Here is an 18,925-nt window from a genome sequence, read left to right on the forward strand (position 1 = left end):
ATGTTGTGAATATATTGAATACAAACTACAGATCTGAAAAACCATGCTCTAGGTGATGAATTCATTGTAAGCCTTGTTTCTTTTTTCTGTGTGATATTTTAATTTTAATGTACAAATGTTTCTCTTCAGACCAACCTTTTAGCCCTCTGTGCTTTATCTAACTTTCTACCCTCCTTTGCTGGTAAATGATTCCTTCGGGACATATTTTAAGTTTTGGGGTTTTGCCCCTTGATCACATGACCAGGTCACTGAACCAATGGGAGAGCTGGGCTCAGATTTCAGCCTAGGAGGAGAATAAAGAGGGAGGAAGAGAAAAGAGACAAATACTAATCTGTGCTCATGGGTTGGATAGCTCACACAGTCTGCCGGTAGTGACAGCACTTTGTTATCTCCATTCCCGGATTATCCGCGTCGTATTTTTGGAGTATCTAAATGGGGCATTTTAAGATGAAAGTGATTCCCACCACTGGGAAAAGTCCAAGAGTGTATCCTGGAACAGAGTGAGGAAAGGAGGAGGGAAGACAGCAGAATTTTTTTCCTTTCATCTTTGCCTGAAAGAAGACGTCTCTTCTGTGGGAGAATGGGGGCAGGAGCTATGACCATCTGTGTGAGTAGAAGCTAGAAGCCCGAGTTGGCTTAAAGATTTCCCATTCAACCAGTGATTAAGGGCTAAAGAATGCATAACGGGACTATGGCGCTCACCGTCAGTCTACACAGTTTTGTAATGTGTGTGTAAAATGGCTTTTTAAAATGGCAAGGAGGGAAAAAAAAAAAACTCCTTTCCCTGCGGTAAAACTAACTTTCCGTCACTAAAACAAAGTAACTTTGCTCACCAGAAGCTTGATTTGCAGGGTGATAGTGAACACTTTTCCTTCTATTAATTAAAACAGCACCCTCCTCGCCTGTCAGCACTAATCTTAATCTGTCATCTTTTAACAGCAACATAACAGTTCAAGAGAAAAACACACTGTGAGCTTCACGTTTTCTGTCCATACCTCAAATTTATTTCCAAGCAATGATTCAACCCTCAATGAGGTCACTTTCCCAACATTTCCTGACTGGAAACAGTGTCTTTATAGGCATTACACAACTTTACAAGCCTAATTTGCATGTATATATATATATTTTTTTTAAACTCCTTGTGTCTTGCAGTAGTGTCTTTGAGCTAAGCAGCTGTTGCTTGTGGAGCCTGTGGTGCTTTTGCTACCAGTTGCTTCAATGGCCACCCACATAGGGGGAGAGCCAGACCAAGGGGAGGAGGTGTGTTGAGGGTAGGAAAGGGAGGGTACAAGCTTGGACTTGCAATCCCCTTCCTGAGCAAGTAGAAGACATGGGTACATGGCCTGTCCTGTTAGCAGTCTATTTCTAAAAATCTTCAGAGAGACTTTTTCACTCAAACTGTGTAGGAAAATCTGACATTTCACTAAATATTCAAGACGCTTTTCAGAGGGGGGAAAATGAAAACTCACCCAGTCCTCTGACAGTAGCAGGCTTCTCTTTCCCTGTCAGAAGTTGTAGTGAGAAAACATTATAAAGACGGGGGAGGGGAGGAGCATTATAAGGTGAATAACAGTCAACTTGGTAAACAATAGAGGCAATTGGGTACAAACAGCCTGTGATTCCCTTTATTCTTGGCTGCTTTGGTTCACACAGCCCCCACAGATATTTGAGTTTCTCAGGCGCATCTTGACTGTAAACACTTTGAACTCTGCAAACGGATCCTGTGGTGCGAGAATTCAGTGTGAGGAGGTTGTTGTTTTTTTAACAGTTACTTTGAGACCAAAGTAGAGACAAAAGCACAAGTACGTGTTTCCAGAGGCCCCTTACCAACAACCAGGGTTTTACATCATGTCCTAAACTACATCTCAGCTGTGGTGTGAAGGTGGGAGCACTTGTACTCTTCAATGTGTCCTTAAATTCTTGCATCTTGTCGTAATTCACTACAGAATGTAAATTGTTGCGCTCTCATTTTTGCAAGATGTCAAGTTATATATATATGACCTTTATTTAACCAGGTAGAATCAATTGAGAACCAATTCTCATTTACAATGATGACCTGTCATTTGATTTTGTTAGACCTGAAGGGCATGTTTTTGGATGATGGGAGGAAGCCGGAGAACCCGGAGAGAACCCACGCAAGCACAGGGAGAACATGCAAACTCCGCACAGAAAGGCCCAGGACCGGATTCGAACCCAGAACCTTTTTGCTGTGAGGCGACAGTGCTAACCACTGCACCACCGTGCCGCCCTAAAGTTCTGTCACCACTGTGCCAGACGTACAGATATCATTTACAGTTACCATTTAGTGTTTTCTCAGTATTTCCTCCTTGTGTTAGAGGTTCATTGGATTATTGACCCTTTTATTGAGTTTAACATAATCAGTGTTTGTGTGTTTACCAGTGGGTTTTTTGTCATTATGGGCATTATGGGTGGTGCAGTGGTTAGCACTGTCACCTCACAGCAAAAAAGGTTCCGGGTTCGAATCCGGTCCTGGGCCTTTCTGTGCGGAGTTTGCACGTTCTCCCTGTGCTTGCGTGGGTTCTCTCCAGGTTCTCCGGCTTCCTCCCATCATCCAAAAACATGCACCTCAGGTCAGGTTACCTGGCGCCGCGCTAGTGGCAGCCTGCTGCAGCATCTCCCCCCTGAGAGCCCCCCTGCTGTAGTGAAGAAATTTCCCCTCGGAGATTAATAAAGTGTATAAAATAAATAAAAAAAATAAATTATTGTTAATAGGATATGAAGGAACTTTTCTATACATTCTGATTATTGCAGTGAGAGTTAACCACTTGACCGGTGCCGTTTGTTGGTCTTGGATGTCTACTGATAAAGCTGTAGACCCCATTTTAGGTTAGGTTAGGTAGTTACATTATTAATCCCCGAGGGGAATTTTTTTTCGCTGCAGCAGCATACAGAAGCAATAAGATAATAATAGAACAATAGAAAAGTAATAAAATAGCAGTAAAAATATAAAATATAAATATAAAATATAAAATGCACAGTATGTGCAGTACAGTATATATCTATATATATTATATACAAAATTTTGATCTAGTTTGAGGTTGTGCGTACATGCAGACTAAGAAAACCTGGATGGGGTTAGTGTGTGTGTGTCTGGTAGTAAAGACAGATTTAGGGGACATCTGTTCAGTAAGACTTCTCACAATCAGATCTAGCTCAGACCAGCTTAACTCTTTAACACCTGCAGTAGTAGTACTACGGGATGTTGCGTGTGGTGTCGGAAGGTTACAACATAAACTGTGCTGTGTACATCATTACAATGAACTATTGTGTCTATGAAATATACTATAAACTGCACCAACTGGTCGTCTAAGGATATTTTCTCATCTACCATAGAGTTATTTATTTTTCCTTTTCTTTTTTTAAAGTCTGAAGTTCTTGTGCATAACTTTGTGGAAATACAATCATGGCTTTCTTGTTTATTCCTGTCCAAAACTCTTAGTTATAACCTATTTATATTTCAGTTCTCCTCACACTTGATAGCACAGCAAGTCTATTACATTAGAATATATCAAGGCCGTTTAGCCTACTAAATTTTGCTTCACCTTAAGCAGCCATCCAAGTATGACGCAATTTTATGCATCTGCTGGATAGCCGGACTAACCACCATGAGCACATACCACCCTGCTTTGCTTCTCAGATCCTTCTAAGTGTGAATGTATGATGTATTAGCACTGTCAGAGCATCTGCCATGGCAAAGATTTTGTTTTAGCCATTTCAGCACCATCTGTGAGGTGGGCTTTAATCAGCTGACCGGACTGTGGCAGGACTTTACCCATTCAGTTTAAACAACTAGTAACCAAGGGTGCAAATTCAGTATTACGTATTCACTCCCATACTTCGAAGTTCCTTGCACAGTAAATACACTCTGCTCCTATGGACTTCATCGTGACCAAATCATATAGCCTGGGTCTTTCATTTCACTGTGTGGGTAAGTGTGAAGTGGTGAACTCTGGAATTACCATGTGTCACATGGCCTAATCGTTGCTATGGTTACAATAGTGCGCTTTGCTCAGAAGCGCAGGAAGTCTTTTCCTCCTCAGCCAGTGCCCAAAACCTGCTTCTGGTTTGTGTATATTATCTATCTTGCTCCTGACGACTAAACAAACACAGAAATGTATTACACTGCAGGAAAATGTGCCAATTAAATAAGTAATATATCCTGCTTTAGTAATACCTTATTGAATGGAGATGAGATTTCTTTAGGGTGTGTGTGTGTGTGTGTGTGTGTGTGTGTGTGTGTGTGTGTGTGTGTGTGTGTGTGTGTGTGTGTGTGTGTGTGTGTGTGTGTGTGTGTGTGTGTGTGTGTGTTAAAAGCTGGGTATCTGTATGAAGAGATCGAGACCATGTGGCACTGTTTGCCTTGATAAGTTATCAGGTATGATTAAAGCACATAAATGGTGGAAAGTACCTCAGTACATCAACTCAGCTACTGTACATGAGTTACTTGTAGTTATTGTACAGTCTTTTTTTTTTGCTCCTCTTTTTCAGCTCCACTACACTTGGAAGGGAAAGGTTTTAATTTCTACTTTACTTCTTTTAATGCCACAGTTATTGTATAGATTAGGTTTTTGTGTAACAAATGTGTTTATAAAAAGTTAAGCATGAATTTATAGTCGACTAATCAACAGTATATAAAGTAGGTAAAATTAGATACACCTCAACCAACTGGTAGAATATTATTCACACAATAATGAATTAAAAATAACGTCCCTGTAATTGTTTATAAGATAATCAAATAATGTGCAATATAGCACTTACAAACATCCTCTTTTAAATAATGAGTAGTTTAATTACAACATGTTGAATAATTTCTTCCACCCCTCTACAGAAGTACAATTTTGAAGGCAATACTTTAAACTGTAACTGTATTTTTACATTATAATATTGCTGCTTGTTTTAAGTAAATAATCCAAGTGCTTATAGAGTTTCTGTTACTTCAGAGGACATTACTTTGACTCACATTCAGTTCCTGCAGACCTACTCTTACCATAACCACAGCTAACTTGCTTAGCCTCACCTAAAACATAAAAACATAAACCAAGTCGTCACCCTCATATTTTATGATATGAAGATGGGGACTTGCTTTTCACATCAAAAAAGAAGTTCAGTCCTCACAATGTGACAGTTTTGATTAATGTCCTCACAACATGGGTAATACAGGTACACACACACAACTAGATTAAAACAATGTTTGTTTAAGGCGCCAACTTGTGCATGCCTCACTTTCAGTTTATGCATAAGCTTCATAAACTCCTGAAAGGCACGCACAGAAGATTTTTTTTTTTTGTAAAACATTTTCTCTGCCAGTCCTTCATGGCTAAATGTAAACAAGTGGACTGGTGATTCTTTCAGCTCCGGCCACAAACTCCTGCCTGATCTGTTCTCCTTACTATCCATTCATATTTATATACACGACACGTGAGAGTGTTTGTCTGCATGTGCTTTCATATGTCTATTTGTGCAGGTGAGTGTCACTCTGGCCATGACTTTAACCAAAGGTGTTGCATGGTAACCTGATATTTGTCATAGTAACACATGCACTGCCAGCCCTCCCCTTTCTCTTCCTTCCAGTGCTCAGCACATATTGTCCTTTAAGAACATGACAGTGCAGGAGGTGTGCATGCATGGGCTCCACAGAGTCGCCACCACCCTACTAACCTTTTAGTCTACGGAGTGGAGTGACGCTTCCTCCAGAGCAGGTGTCTCAGTGGTGCCTCCCGTGATGCCGGCTCTAGCGCCGCACTCTGTGCCCCGTGGCAGTAGTTGACTGCTGCTCTCTGCTCTCCCTGCAGCACAACAAGACAGCAGTGCAGGTTAAAGAAGACATGAAGAAGATGGTGCAGATGCCCATTCTGAGATCCAGAACAGTGGCAGCCAAGCACACCAAGCTGTTTGGAGCATCCCTGTTCGAGCTGCGAGAGCACGGCCTGACGGAGGGTGGAGTGCCCCTGGTGGTGCGGAAGATGGTGGAGCATCTCCGCAAGCACGGTGAGGCAAAACAAATTACATCATAAAGTAGAATTGAAATGCTGGATCATATGCCTTAAAAGAGACCATAATCATTGTTTCTTGCCAGTTCAATGCCAATCACAAGCACTTTATATTATGGGCTGTTAGGTTTTACAGATTTTAATGATTGTATGAGTGTTTCTTTTTCTCTGTTCCAGGATTATAGTTTAACTTCATTTTAAAAAACAAACATCAAGTACAAACTAAAAGAAGAAGAATTTAAGCGTGCTTGAAATATTTAACTTTTGTAATTGCACGCCTTATATAAAATATAGTAAGCATTGCACCTCCATGTTACCTAGTACACTACCAAAAAACAATTACCTTTTTAACTAAGTAACATATCAGTACACCACGGGAATCCATCAGTGTACTTTCCCCTCAGATAATATTCTAACTGACAAATATTTATGCAGCTTTGATGTTCACTGTGATAAAAAAAAAAAATAACGAAAACAATTTAGGTTTTGATAATGCCGCAAACAAACAAATAGTAGCCAATTTGTCTCTCTCAAAGGTAGCAAAACTGCAAAGGAATTTAATTTAAATAATCAACGAGTATTTGTAGATAGGAGCTTAAACCAAAAAACACAGTACTCTACTGACCCACTTTATTATAATATCTTCTGTTTGACCACTAGATGTCGTTACAAGAGAGACAAACTCATTGCTCATAGCAGATGAAACTGCAGGCTTCCTAAAGTAATCAATATAGTCTACTAAACAAACTATTAATGCCAGTGCTTAGTAGTGAAGTAAAACCCCTCTCCACGCACAAAGCTATAAATCTGGCAGCTTCTTAAGCAACCATCAGGGTACATATTACTTTCCACTTCAGATGAACTCCTGACTATTAAACATAAACATAGAAGAAAATAATATATTACCTTCTGCGGGGAAAAAAAAACAACAACCCACCAGGTCCATATTTCTTTTAAGGACTCCATCCCTAATGTTTCTGCCTCCACTCCAGTGCCACGGAGGTGAAATGGGTATTTTGGTCTTTGGTGCTCAAATGTAACATCTATATTCAGAAACAGTGTCCCGGGTTTGTATCTGAGGCCCAGACACCGTCAGTCGTTCACATCCTATGCTAGAAATCGCACTAAGGCTTGTGCACTTACCGGAAACGATGGCCGCAACGTTTAAATGTTTCCCGCCAAAATATCTACCGGCATTGTTTGGCCTTCTTCTGGCCCAGGTGTGTTCGCGCCCTGTGTTTCAACCACGCAGTACGCTAAGCTCAGTTATGGCTTCTATCCATCACCTGTACAGTACTACTTGGAGGGGGTAGGAGTAATATTATTTGTATTGTTACGTGTTCGTCGCAATTACTGCATTTCTTCCGGCGTTATGGCTCCTCCCTCTTCCGTTACGTATCAATATGGCCAAAGTTGAGGGTAAAAAAAAAAAGTGTCCAGCTTCGTACGCAAATTTTGGTCGCTGTGAGCACGAGGCTGCGCTACTCCTCACGTGTGAACGCACTTCTGCAGACAACGTAACAAGTGTACGTATGTGTGTGCGCAAATTATCCTCGGGTTAAAGGTAGTTCTTGATCATCTGCAAAAATGTTTGTTGATTATTTCGCTGTTATTAATTAATTAATTTTTTTTTGTCTTCTATGCAAAGAGAGGGATACCTTATGTCATTTTGACTAATTAACCTACAATACCAAGAAAGTTAAAAAAAAAAAAAAAAATTTTTTTTAAAAACACTGTCTTCGTTGAGATTTGATGCACAACATACACTTGGTAACATAGTATTATTATTTTTATTATTTTTTTTTTTATTTAAAAAAAAAATAATAATAACTGCGGGAGGTCCGCGGAGGCTGCAGCCAGCGGGTCCGTGCTGTTCAACGTTGTGACCTGTAAAGGTTTGCGTGACGTGACGTCACCACATGAAGGCAGTTTTTACCAAGAAAGAGGTTTATGGCCAAACCTTAGCCAAGGTACACTTTTAGCGTTTTACTAAACAAGAAAGTTCACTTGGTAATGGTTTACAAGAATGTATATGAAAGAAACAAATTATTTTTGCAGTTTTTAAATCACAGGATGGCAAAAATGAAGTGTTAAACTTTTAGATTTATTGAGTACAAGTTTTTTTTTTTTTTTTTTTTTTTTTTGCAAGTTAGAAAAAAAAAAAAAAAAAAGCATGGCTATTATAGGGCCAAAGGGAAATCCAGACTATATACTGGTGCTGAATGAAATATGAAGGGGTCAGACCATCCCCTGACCGTAGATATCTCTATCATACTTAATGGTTAATTGTACTGACAGTGTTGAGATATGTTATATTGGTCTAAGGATCATAAAGCATCATAAGGGCCCAATAAACTACATTTAAGTTATCTTGCGGAGTGATTGATAGCTCTTTGTACCACGTGTTTCATGTAGCTAAATAGCATTTCTGCCCCTTTCCTCCAGCACTGCATCAGGAGGGTCTGTTCAGAGTAAATGGGAACGTCCGTGCTGTGGAGACCCTGAAACAGAAGCTGGAGAGTGGTGAGGATGTGGACCTTCTGTCTGAATCGGACTCGTGTACCGTGGCCAGCTTGCTCAAACAGTACCTCCGAGATTTGCCAGAGGGTCTCGTAGACTCAACAGTCCAACAGGCACTGGTACAACACTACCAAGGTAACACACCAATTTGTGGTCTCACTTGAGTCTCATTGTATCTTTAGCCTATTAGTCGTCTGCCTATTTGTCTACTAGAATTAGATGATCAGGTTTTACTGTTTTTTGACAGCCGTCATGTGATACATATCCACAGATAGTAGAGAGTAATACCTTCTCAAGTGTAGGGAGTATCTGGTGCATGATTCCGACTGCCTGGAAATCAAGGCTATTCTTAGGTGCTCAAATTGACTATTAGCAGTGCCATCTGCACATGGCAGTGCTTGAAAAGGCACTGCTGAGTAAATGAGAGTCTGAGAGTCTACGTGATGTGAAGAGTGATGCACCTCATATTTCTGGTGATGATCTCTGAGGGTGTAAAGGCTAAAGTGAGTCATTTGAACCGTCAAGTGTCTGTTCTCACTCTCGGCTCTCTTTCAACACCGGGGTAAATCTTTTTGATGGGAGAAGAGTATACATTTTGGCTGCAGTATTTGCTTTGCTTTCATCGACTTCATAAATATCAGCCTGATTTTTCAGGACCTCCAGCCAAATGCACCATTAGGGAGATGCTCTTGGCTATAAATACTGAATACAATTATTTTGGTGTACTTAGTAAAATTGTTTTGTCCTCTTTTACAGTATTAAAGAATTTAAAAACAGCTGAGTCATATGATGAATTGACAGATAGTTGCAGATTAATTTGAATGAATTGTAAATATTCATGGTTCCAGAATATTTGTGTGTAGGTCATGCATTAACAAAATTAACAATGGCTTAATAGTTTCAACTCAAGTGAGACTGTTACTTGAATCAAATAAGTAAAAATGTATTCTGTCCTTGGGATGTTTTTACTTTTTGGGTAATTCTTACTAGTAATGTTATACTCTTAGTTAATATAATATTAGTGATTAATTAATAAATTCGACAGATGATTTTTCAGTTGAGATTTTGAGAATTGATCGCTTTTGAGTGATTTGTCCAGTCAAAATCCCAAACAGTTGCTGGATAGGGATTTCAAAATCTGAGGATTTTGTGCATTTCACTATTTGTTATGAACTGAAAACCTTTTAAGGATTCTTACAGAATAAAAAAAAAAAAAATTAGCTGATTGACATTACATTCTGGGAAGTTCAGGCAATTATTTGTAATTTTTTTTCCATAATCACAAGATTAACCATAATGAAGCATCTTAATTTTCATCCAGTGCAGTAATAATTTTGAAAAACAAAATAACTAATTTTGTAACAAAATACAATTAGATCTACATACCATATATGCACACAGTATCTGAACTTTACCCAGCTGTAAAAGAAGCTGCTGTGAGCACTCTCAACGATTCCCCCCCTCCCCCCACATACTGAGACAGACGTACACATAGCCGCATTCATACGCATGCACGCACACTCAGAAGTACGCACTCACAATTTTTGCGTCACTCAGTCTTTCAGGATCAGTAGTAATATCCCTTTATCCAACTCTGGCCCAATTATGTATCCCAAGTAATAGCATCAACATATTTTCAGGCTCTTTTCTGGTAATGGTCACGTACTATTAGTCAGCATAATTTAAGATATTACAGAGACCAGGTGCATGGGACTATCACTGCCTGCTGGAATTGGGCTGTAATACTATTTACTATACTTAAAGTTTGAATGTGGTTCACTGAAACTTTTAATCATTGAAAGTCTGTTTTCTTTTTTGTGAACTCCCGCTAAGGAATTAAAATTGCTCATGTAAGTGTAGTCAGTAGTCGTTTAATGGTTATGACTACATTGTGAGTAAATAGACCCAGGCAAAATGCCAGTGATGAGAAGTACCTTAAAGCACAGGCGTATTTATCAACCTGTCCACTAAAGATTGTTTGAAACAAGTTTCAGTTTTTTTCCTGAACAAAAAAAACTACATGGGCCGAAAGAAATTAATATATTTAGTGGGAACCCCACTTTTGATATAATCTGATATCTTGTTTATTTCTAGAGTGCGGTGATGACGGCTCCTGGTCAGATATGAGAGACCTGCTCCAGAAGCTTCCAGATGTCCAGCACAGCCTCCTGCGCTACCTCTGCCAGTTCCTCACCATCGTAGAGAGCAACCACAAGGACAACCGCATGACTGCTTTCAACCTCGCCACTGTGTTTGGACCCAGTGTTTTCCAGTGAGTTTAATATTTTCTTTAAGGGTAGATGATGTGATTATTCAGTCAAAGTTAATACCCATGAACCAATCTCATCATCACAGCAGCTTTTGCCTTTTTTTATTACCATAAATGAATGAAACTAGGTACTTGCATGTATTAGCAACAATGTTATTGAAGCCTTTGGTGGGTTACAACCCGCATTGATCAGGTTTTTTGTCCACTTGGGGGCTGCCAAGCAAGCTCTAAACACAACAAAGACATTTTGTAATGAGAGTGTTCTTAAATGGGTGACGATTAACACGTTCAGCAGACACACAGGAGTATCCAGAATCATTTAGAATCATTTTTAATTACTTATTAGTAATCAAAAGTCAAATCAAAATTGTAAAGTTGTGAGCTGAAAAAACAAGAACAACAAGCTAAAAGAGACCAAAATGCTCTGTAGAGCTGAAGACAAACAACAACAATAATAGTGTCACTGTTATCCATGGGAAAGGACCCAAATGTACAACATAGAAGGCGGCATTTGAAGCAAATTGCAAGTTTTACTCATGTCATTCTAAAATGAACCTGCAAGACGTGACAACCTGGCTGCTGACACGGGGAAAGGCAGAACTAAATACACCGACTGCTGATGCGCTACCACACCACAGGTGAGGTGGTGGGGGAAAAAAAACAAGGGCAGGAAGTAAAACAAACAGATGCAAGAAGTGAGTGATGTCAAAATGCAACAGGAAACCCAACAGACTATAACCCTGAACCATGACAACAAGCTGTAATAGGAAGAAACAATCAGAATCAAACGTGTTGAATATTGTATTGCTAAACAAGTACCATTCAAAATGAAAGTGCCTTACTGAACACTTCCACCATTATTATATTCAATCACTGGGTTAGGGTTAAATTTAGGCCCCAGTCTGATATTGGTTTTAATGATCCACACTTAGGGGTACAGGATGAAACTTAACTAAACACATATGAGTGTTTACTAAACTTAAAGGACATAACTAAGATTTCTGAACGTTTTGTCAAGTCTGGTGTCTTCACAGTGACCTTTACAAAGTATGTTTACTGCGGTCTTGAAACAGCAGAGAGGCAGCTCAGCCCAGTCTGGAAAATAGGCAGTTAGTCAGTCAACTTTCCCCTTTTATGATTGATAATTTAGATATTAAACATTGGTTTTACATATTAAAGCAGTAGGATGGAAAGATGTTAAAAGTTCATGCACATGTCATATGCCTAGTTTCTTTGAAAGTGTTTGACCAGTAGGTGGTGCTGTAGCTTATTTAGTGAGAATAAAAGCACAGTGTTTGACAGCTGTGACACTTACATGATTCCTGGAATGCAGAGCCTGCTTTTAAACGCCCCTTAAATTCATTTCTTTACACATACACTTGTGTTTAAACTGCCCTGTCACTGCAAACAATGCAATATATTTTGATGAGCACTCTGGTTCAAAAATAAATTAAACGGTTTAATGCACGTTTTGATCTAAATAAATCTATGAAATTACGTGTTTGACTATGTATTAGGAACAACAAAACAACTAAAACACATCAAAATGCAAACAATTTTGAAGTAACTCTTATATGATATACAGTACTGTGCAAAGGTTTTCAGGACTAAAAGTAAACTTAGGATGTTTTCAACTTTTTGTTTTATCAATGAACTCTATAAAGTGTACTAAACAAAAATGACTTATTGTAGTCAGTATTTGCTGTGTTTATAACAGTACATTGGTCTTGCTACACTTGCACATTGCCTCTTTGGTCCCTGATTTTGTCTTCCTCTTCTTCTCCTTATGGCTTAGAATAGTTCTCTGAGTGGTTGTATGTTTATGGTCATTGCTGCAGAATGAATTTGAGACCTATGAGGAACCTCCCTGATGGTATTGCATGATGTTTAAGAAAATCTTTGCATTGCCCAATCTCAATCTTTTTTCAGCTTTTACAGATGTTTAGAAAAAAAATTATGCAGTCAGTGGCTGAGCTAAAACTGCTGTCCTCAATCATTCTGACAGATGAGATGAACAAAACTGTACAAGATACTCTTTCAAAGTGTACAACCTGTTCTCTTCATTTGTGCGTGTGTGCGTTCGTTGCTGTTCTATTATTAGCCCTATAGCCCAGTGAACATCTTCCACAGCTGCTCAGTAGCATCAGACTTTGTACTTAATGGGGAAGCTGGATTTAGGTCAACTAACTGACAACTAAAATAAAATTTTCTGTTGAACTTTATTTCTACTGCTGCTGTCATGTTTTAATGATTTGGATTGATTGTAATCGGTTTGCTTTTATTTTTGTTTTTTGTCCTCTCCCCCTCTTTTCCAGTGTGGCTCCTGGTTTCGAAGCAATGAAGGACATAAACATCTGTAACAAGATCATGATCAAACTCATCCAGAACTACCGCAATATCTTTGAGACCAACACAGAGAGAGACAAAGAGGACGACGCGGAAGAAACGTCAATGCTCATAATTGTCAAGGTGTTGTATACTTACCTGAGCACCAGATGCTAGTGTTTATATGAAATATATCGGGTGTGGTGGTCAGTAAAATGTAGTGCAGCTGGTGAGAGTCACGTGTTGTGCCCATGCAGTTTAAACAGTACGAGTTCCTCTCAGGCCTGTGACCTCACCCTCTGCCCTTCCACTCGTAGGAGTGGTGGTTTATAACAAGCTTGTATGTTCTCACTCTCGGCTCTCTTTCAAGCTCAAATGGATTTAGGTATTGATCTTATATCACAGCCTTGCAGGAAGGACTTCTCCACAGGTGGCAGTTTTTGAGTGTCTGCCTTGATGGCTGATGTCTTTATTGATTAGCTGGTTTGTCTGGTCTGTTGGTTTTCCTGCCTGCATCTTGTTGTTGCATCTGTAGCTACTTCAAGAGCAGCTGCAAAATATGAACCAAACACAACAAAATCATCCACTGTGACGTGATTGAAGTCAACAATCTTAGATCTTAGATTCTGGTTTAGAAAATTGTATTTCTTAAAATATATTTAGAACTATTGTCATATACTTGGATTATGATTTATTTTCTGTACATCTTCACTTGTCATGCATGTTATGAATGCAAAAATCATATGTCCAAGTTGGTTCTTCTTCAGAAAAAAAAACCCATCCAGACACTACAAATACAAAACACATTTTCTTGGAGTAAACCAGGCTGGATCAAAAAGTCAAGACACGGCACTTGTTACATGTGATGTGCATGCAGCAGGAAGAGGCTATAACTTTCATGAGTGAGTGCAACAAGTTACATCACTTGATCAGCACCCGAGTTATGCACTTTTTTGAGACCGCTGGTCCATGGACATGAGCAGAGGCCAGGCGTACATCAAATTTTGTGTTTGTACATATCAGTGTTGCGCTCCTTTCACTCACAACAGGAACAGTCTCAGAACTTTTCAATCTGATCTTGTACAGTATGAACATCAACAACATCTTGATGGTTGATTGATGGCTGTGTTAGGCTTGTGAAATGTGACTTTAGTCATCTGATGAACAGGCAGTGACCATGTGATGCGGCTCCCAATGGGTTTGACCTCCACCCTTGGGGTACCTCTCCTACTATTCTTAACACCATCAAACATAGTGTCTGCTACCCATGTGATGCTCTGCTTACCATGAAAAAAAAAACAACCCCTCTGAATATGTTAATTATTTTACAGATTTAGTGACAACAAGCAACGTCATGAAATCCAAAAGTCCAGATTCCTAGTGGTAATAAAATTACATTATAAAAGACATTGTACAACATAATTTTTTTGTGATTGCATTTCCAGTCACATATGTACTGTGTTGTGAATGCCTTTGAGGGCACAGCTACGGGAGACCCCGCAAATGACCAATGGGAAGCCCCTCAGTCAAAAAAGATGATCATGCACATGCACACGTAAACAACAATACTAACACGTATGTACATGCACACATGGCCTGTGGAGGCCCCCCTCGCCTCCTGACCTTCCTTGTAATGCCTTTGAACACCGCTCAGCTGATCGCCGGTTTCGCTTTTACCTTCAATTGTAAAATGCTGATGAGCGTAAGGCATGCATGGCGGTGCTTATGTCAGTGAATGTGTTGGAGGATGCAGATTGTCAACTTGTTTAAATCTATTCTCGACCATGTTGTTAGGGCCTCTCGGGAGAAAAGTAAAAGCAGACTGCACATAAACAATTTCCCTCATTGTAAAAAGATACGTCATAGCTACTGGATATACGAGGCTCCAGTTACAATAATGAAAGGGAACAAAGCTGCCTGACCTCTATTAAACATGATATGTTACCTCCTTTGTTACTCGACTGTATGCAAGACAAGGACTACAAATGTGACCGTCTCCATTGTCCTCTTTCTGCTCGCAGGAGTCGGAAGTGATGGATGCAGACACAAAGAAGTCGCTCAGCCATCTCGATGCCAAGACACCGACACCGGTTCCCAGGATAAACGTGTGTGCTGGGCTTTTCAGTAGCGAGCCTGCATGTGTGCGTTTCTGTTCATGCATTAATGCTCAGCGTACCTGTTATGGGAGCTTTTGTCCGAGTTGGCCTGCTGTGAAATGCAGTGCTGTTGTTTATGCCTGACATTCCCAGGTCAAACCTGCGTGAACCCTTCAAATTCCCTTACATAGTCCTTTTTAACACCAACCATGTGATCTGGGTGCAGTGATTAACAGAACATGGGAATGTTTTGGAAAAGCTGTTTTCTAACACTTAAGCCATTTTTGTGTTGGTTTCTTTGAGCTTTTAAAGATGTTATCAGTGTCTGCTGACATGGAATGATAGTTTAAGTCACTCAGGAAGAATACATCATCATTTTTTAAATAGTTTTCAAGCAACTAATTTGTAGTTAGTTTGTAGGTTAGAAAAATTTACTTTAAGTTTTCCATTTGTTTACCTACTTTTTCTGCGTTGACAGAGGTTAACTTAAATGTATAAAGCAGATATCACATGCACCTGAAGATTATTTATGTTTTTATAATCATTTGAAGGTGCAGTTTATCAGTTGTAAAACATACCATTTCCCCACAGTACAGCATTTGTACTGCCCTTCATTATTGAAGTCTTATACTATTTGTAAAACCAAGTGTTTAACATGGTTGTAGCTCTCTAGGAAAATGCAGTCTTAGTCTTGTGTAGAATACATTTAACTGTGTACTTTAAAGTTATACAAAGGATTTTAGTGTGCACCATGAATTTCATTCTCTTCATCTTTGTCATTTTCTCTCTATGTTTTTTAAGATTGGACAAATAAATGCAGTGGGAAATACAGAACTTCTCAACAACTCCTCCACTAACTCTCCAAAGGCGAGAATAAGGAAAAAGAAGGTACCGATAATAACTGTTATGATCAGTCGAATTAAATAATTGTTTAAGGGTGTTGGCATATTAGTTTATTGCAGTTTATTACTCACCTTTTCCGCTAAATACCTACTGCTTACTTATCTGCTGTGTAACCTCGGTGCTGATTAGCCTGAGGCCAACTTTCAGACTGCCTGTGGCCTCCTAGTTTGGTCACATGGTGTGATTTGATAAAGGCAATCTGCTGCAGGAAAACAATAACACGCCTCTTTGCAAAGTGAGACAAACATGGGCTGTGGTATGCTCCTGCAGCTGTGCTGTGTTGCCAATACAGATTGGACCATTGATTTGAGGGCAACTAAAGTCTGGAAATTTCCTGTTTGTGTATATGTTTAGTAAATTGATCTCTGGAATCATTTATTTACATCAAATAGGTCAATCGGAGAGCTGCATCAGTTTAAGTAAACTTTGTTAGGTTTGAAACTGTGATTATTTGATGCCATGTAGAGCAAAATTTGCTGTGTACAAGTTTTGCATTACGCATCATAAGGTTACTGTTGGGTTCATGTAGTTTTTGCAGCTGGCAGGAAATTCATGTTGTGTTCATATTACTGTTTTGTCCATTTTTGAGTTATAATATATTATAATTACAAACATTTAACCTTTTGCTTGAGCACATTAATTGTCCGTATTCATTTTGAAGCCCCTGGCTATTAACACTTAAATAAGGCTTGATCTATTTACCACAAGAAAATAATGCAAACATTTGTCCACAGTTGGTTGGCTCTGGTTAATCCAGAATGAATTACTTTTTTTTCTTTTTCACATGTATAGAGAAAATGATGAGTAATTTCTCTGACGTTGCCTTCAGCTTTTAGACACACTGAAATTATCTTGCTGCGGTTGTTTTGAAGGCAGTTTTAAACAAACATCTGGTGTCATAAATGGGTCAGTCATATTTACCCTGGTGTCACTATCGTGATAAAGGAAATGCTGACTTATAGCAAAATAAGCTCAGGAGGGTAAAGACATCTGCTGATGAAAGATATGGGCTGCCCTCAACAGTCGGCTGCTTTAGGCAGAGCTGGTTTATAAAATGTAAATGCTTGATGTTGCTTTAAACTTTTAACCATAGAAGTCAGGCCGTCTGGTTACACACACATCCAGAAAAAAATGCCAGTAAATTGCCTTGGAGGTTTTTATTGTTTTGAAGGTTTTTATTTTAACATTTGTGAAACTGTGTTAACAGAATTGGACAACAAATTTAGTGATTATGTATACAAATTTGAAAACAATGAGATTTCAATCACAAGATTCACAAAGGTATTAAGAAGTTGCGAAATGTGTATTTTTCTGAAATGAAGCACAATGTATTGTATATAAACTGTAAACATCAATATATAGATTAGCATTTAGTTCTCATAGTAATTCATCTAGTAAACATACCTATAGTATCAGAAAGAGTAACCAATGGTAAAAAACTACTATAACACCATTAACAGTAATCATTGTACATAAAGATGTTATTTTGAATGTTTCATTAGCAGCACATTAGCTCCTAATCCCTAGTTTGATTAGCAGTGAACCAATTATGGAAATGTTACCAAATTGTATATCAGTAATCACAAAACAGCTGTAATAATAGGATCACCAACAGATAATGTCTCCAACAAGAGAATTTGATAAGTAGGTAATAGATGCCTGTCAGGATTCACTGTCAGTGAAGCTTCTGCCAGTGATGGAGGAAATATTTTACTTAACTAAAAGCACTCTCTCTATCATGTTTATTATTTTATACCATATTTAATGCTTTTATGTTGACAATAATACGTATGTAAGTATAATGGGGGGGAAAAGTATTACAAGTAAAAGTACTTAGAACGCAAAAAAATGGGCCCTTATATGGATTTCATTAATATGAGATCAGGATTTCACTGTTGTCGGTGGTTGAGCTCTTTTTTAAGTATTTTGTATAGGATGGCATCAAATGATAATTTCATTATGTATTAATCTGCTGTTTGTTTTTTGATGAAACGATTTAAATTTTTTTTATTTTTTGTCAATTTCTGAAAATACAAGATACTTTAACAATATTTGATTCATCCAACCAACAGTCCAAACGTCAAAATAATCAAACATAGATACTGTAAAGGTTTTTGAAATAATTTAAAAGGAAAGCAGAAATGACTTCAATCAATCGTCAGAATAATTGGCAAGTAATTTTCTGTAAATCGACTAATAATTCCAGCTCTTCTGTATAAAGTTGCATAGTTTATTTAAAAAAAATTAAAAAAAACGTTTTTAACATCTTATCATTTGTATTAAAAATTGTGAATTACACCACATACTTTCAGGTGTGGTATCTACTACTGAAGTAAATGTACTTAGTTACATTTGACCACTGGCAACAACAGTATAATTTTTAACAGTGGTGGTTGGTTGCTTCTAGCAACAGCATGTTGGACTAAAACGTTTGACCATCAGCAGAATACTAATGATAAATAAGAGTGTTGTTTAGGAGTCTTTGAGACACTGAATTCATCAACTTAAATGTCACACTGCTGGTTGCAACAGCTAAAGCTGACCCCAGCTGAGCCTCAGAAATACGTCACTTCATCTGAAAGTGAGAACGATGTTTACAGCAAAAGGATCAACCTCAATGATTTATCAGGTGACTCATCATCACTGTAAATATTAGCTTTTATAGCCACAAACACTCACACTTGGTTTTGTTTTTTTTATGTCAAAGCAAAATACAGTACAGATTTGACTTCAGTCATCACAACAAAAGAAAAACACAGTTGAAAATGTCATTTCCTGATTGATCACCACTCGCATTGCTA

General features: G+C 38.5%; 1 protein-coding gene across 3 annotated transcripts in view; it reads left to right on the forward strand.

Moving 5' to 3' along the window:
• Nucleotides 1–344: 344 nt before the first annotated feature.
• fam13a (family with sequence similarity 13 member A) overlaps nucleotides 345–18,925 on the forward strand; it is a 60,929-nt gene continuing 42,348 nt past the window's right edge. For 2 of the 3 annotated variants that reach the window (XM_069689312.1, XM_069689313.1), the window contains exons 1-7: nucleotides 345–607; nucleotides 5,814–6,009; nucleotides 8,457–8,666; nucleotides 10,626–10,803; nucleotides 13,116–13,269; nucleotides 15,147–15,266; nucleotides 16,023–16,109. In XM_069689312.1, the coding sequence (XP_069545413.1) occupies nucleotides 581–607; nucleotides 5,814–6,009; nucleotides 8,457–8,666; nucleotides 10,626–10,803; nucleotides 13,116–13,269; nucleotides 15,147–15,266; nucleotides 16,023–16,109 (972 nt within the window). In that variant the 5' untranslated portion in view covers nucleotides 345–580. The remainder of the gene's footprint in view (nucleotides 608–5,813; nucleotides 6,010–8,456; nucleotides 8,667–10,625; nucleotides 10,804–13,115; nucleotides 13,270–15,146; nucleotides 15,267–16,022; nucleotides 16,110–18,925) is intronic. The other variant, XM_069689311.1, reaches the window with a different exon arrangement.

The sequence above is a fragment of the Brachyistius frenatus genome, unplaced genomic scaffold, assembly GCF_029030835.1.
Source record: "Brachyistius frenatus isolate BFR_SWC_R1_liver_20210118 unplaced genomic scaffold, ASM2903083v1 Contig_7, whole genome shotgun sequence".
In the NCBI taxonomy this organism is placed as follows: Eukaryota; Metazoa; Chordata; class Actinopteri; family Embiotocidae; genus Brachyistius; species Brachyistius frenatus.